We start from the raw sequence: 1644 nt of genomic DNA on the forward strand, positions 1-1644 counted from the left end.
ATAAATGAAGAAACCTGGACGACGTGAAAACTTGAGTACTTTTATTTTGACATTAACGATATTTTTCCACTGCAGAACACGAGAGAAACAAGTGTTTCGAGTCATAAGCAGACGTCAAACTGGAAAAAAGGAATAGCGAAGACTACAAAAGCAGCAGCGGGTCCATGCACTATGCACATAGAGACTTAAAGCAGAGTTATTTCCTGAAAACAATGCTGAGTGTCCGTATATTGGTAGGAACGTCACACTGACAAGCCGCTCTCCCCATATTTCTAAGAAAAAACAAGCAGCAGCTGACAGAATGAACGGCACAACCTGGAATACCTGGGCTCTACTAACGATGATAGCATTAGCAAGCCCAGCCGCCGGCGCAACTACGAAGCCCATCAAGGGCTCAGTCTGGACAGGAGCATGTTCAATAGCTGTAGATATGCGGCAAATTCAAGCCAAAGCTGCGCACAACATCGAACAAGCCAGCTTAACAGCCGACCTCTACATGCAGCGTTTACTGCGCACCGCCGTACACATCGAAGCACAAAAAGGCGGCCACTACTCCAAGCAGGATATCGCCCTTCTCACTTTATACGCAGACAAAGCGCAACAGGCACTCAAAGGGGCCGCTGATGGCAACTTCAGGAAACTAACGACCGCGATAGCGGATGCGGCAAGACTCGACGGCAGGATCGGGGAATTCATCAGAATGGCCGCAGCTTTCGGCAACGGGGGTACCCATAGCTGCCTCGCCACCAAGAGCGGCACAAATGACTACCGCGTGTATAGCACACCACTAAGCCCGGATGCACCAGGCTGCGTTGACCCAGAAGAGGACCTAAAACCGACCGGCACGATCGACACAAAATTTACGGACAATGGCCATAGCCACGGGGAATTTCAGTCAGAAGCCACCGCCACAGGCACAGGGGGCGGAGGAGACTGCGCGCTAACGACGGGGCTGACCAGCAACAAGGTGCTGGACAGTGGTACCGGGGTAACGCTAACAGCGAGCCCGGAATTCGCAGGAGGTCTCTTCAAGTATGCGGCAAGTGACTTAAATACAGTTGACTTAAGAAATCTCAAGCCGAGGGCGGCAGTCAGCAAAGCTCTACAGCGGGCACACGCAGCATATCTGCAAGCGAAGCAGACACCACCGGCATTCACGGAACCTACCCCAACTTCACTTAGCACCGACGAAGACATGTCCAAATACTATAGAATCCATGTCCTCGGCCAAGCACCAGACAAGTTAACGGAGGTACCCAACCTTGCACAAACGATAGCTTCCGCCTACAAACAGGGCGAAGAATTAAAACCTGAATACGGAAAGAAATTCTCACAAACCGACATATACAACCCTACTAGCAGCACTCCACCAACAATCAAGCTGGACCAGGTGAGTGCGCTCCCTGATCTGATAAGCGTCCTCCTCCATTACCGACAGAAGAACCATGAAAAGTTAAAGGATACAATTTCTCGATTAGAAAAGCAAATCAACAAAGAATCCTCGAAAACTCCAGATAAAATTTGCAATGACATAGGCGACAAAAATGAAACTAGTTGTAAAAACACATCATGGAGTCATTTTGTTGCTACAAATCCCGAGGGGAAAAAGTGCACCTTAAACCCAGAAGCCGCTAAAAAAGTAGC

General features: G+C 49.3%; 1 pseudogene across 1 annotated transcript in view; it reads left to right on the forward strand.

Moving 5' to 3' along the window:
* The first annotated feature begins 370 nt into the window (after positions 1–370).
* TEOVI_000053800:pseudogene overlaps positions 371–1644 on the forward strand; it is a 1333-nt pseudogene continuing 59 nt past the window's right edge. Inside the window, 2 exon segments of the mRNA in view lie at positions 371–1621; positions 1623–1644. The exon segment at positions 1623–1644 is cut by the window's right edge and continues 59 nt beyond it. Coding sequence covers positions 371–1621; positions 1623–1644 — 1273 coding nt within the window.

Source organism: Trypanosoma equiperdum (assembly GCF_001457755.1).
Source record: "Trypanosoma equiperdum strain OVI genome assembly, contig: ctg_194, whole genome shotgun sequence".
Classification (NCBI taxonomy): domain Eukaryota; phylum Euglenozoa; class Kinetoplastea; order Trypanosomatida; family Trypanosomatidae; genus Trypanosoma; species Trypanosoma equiperdum.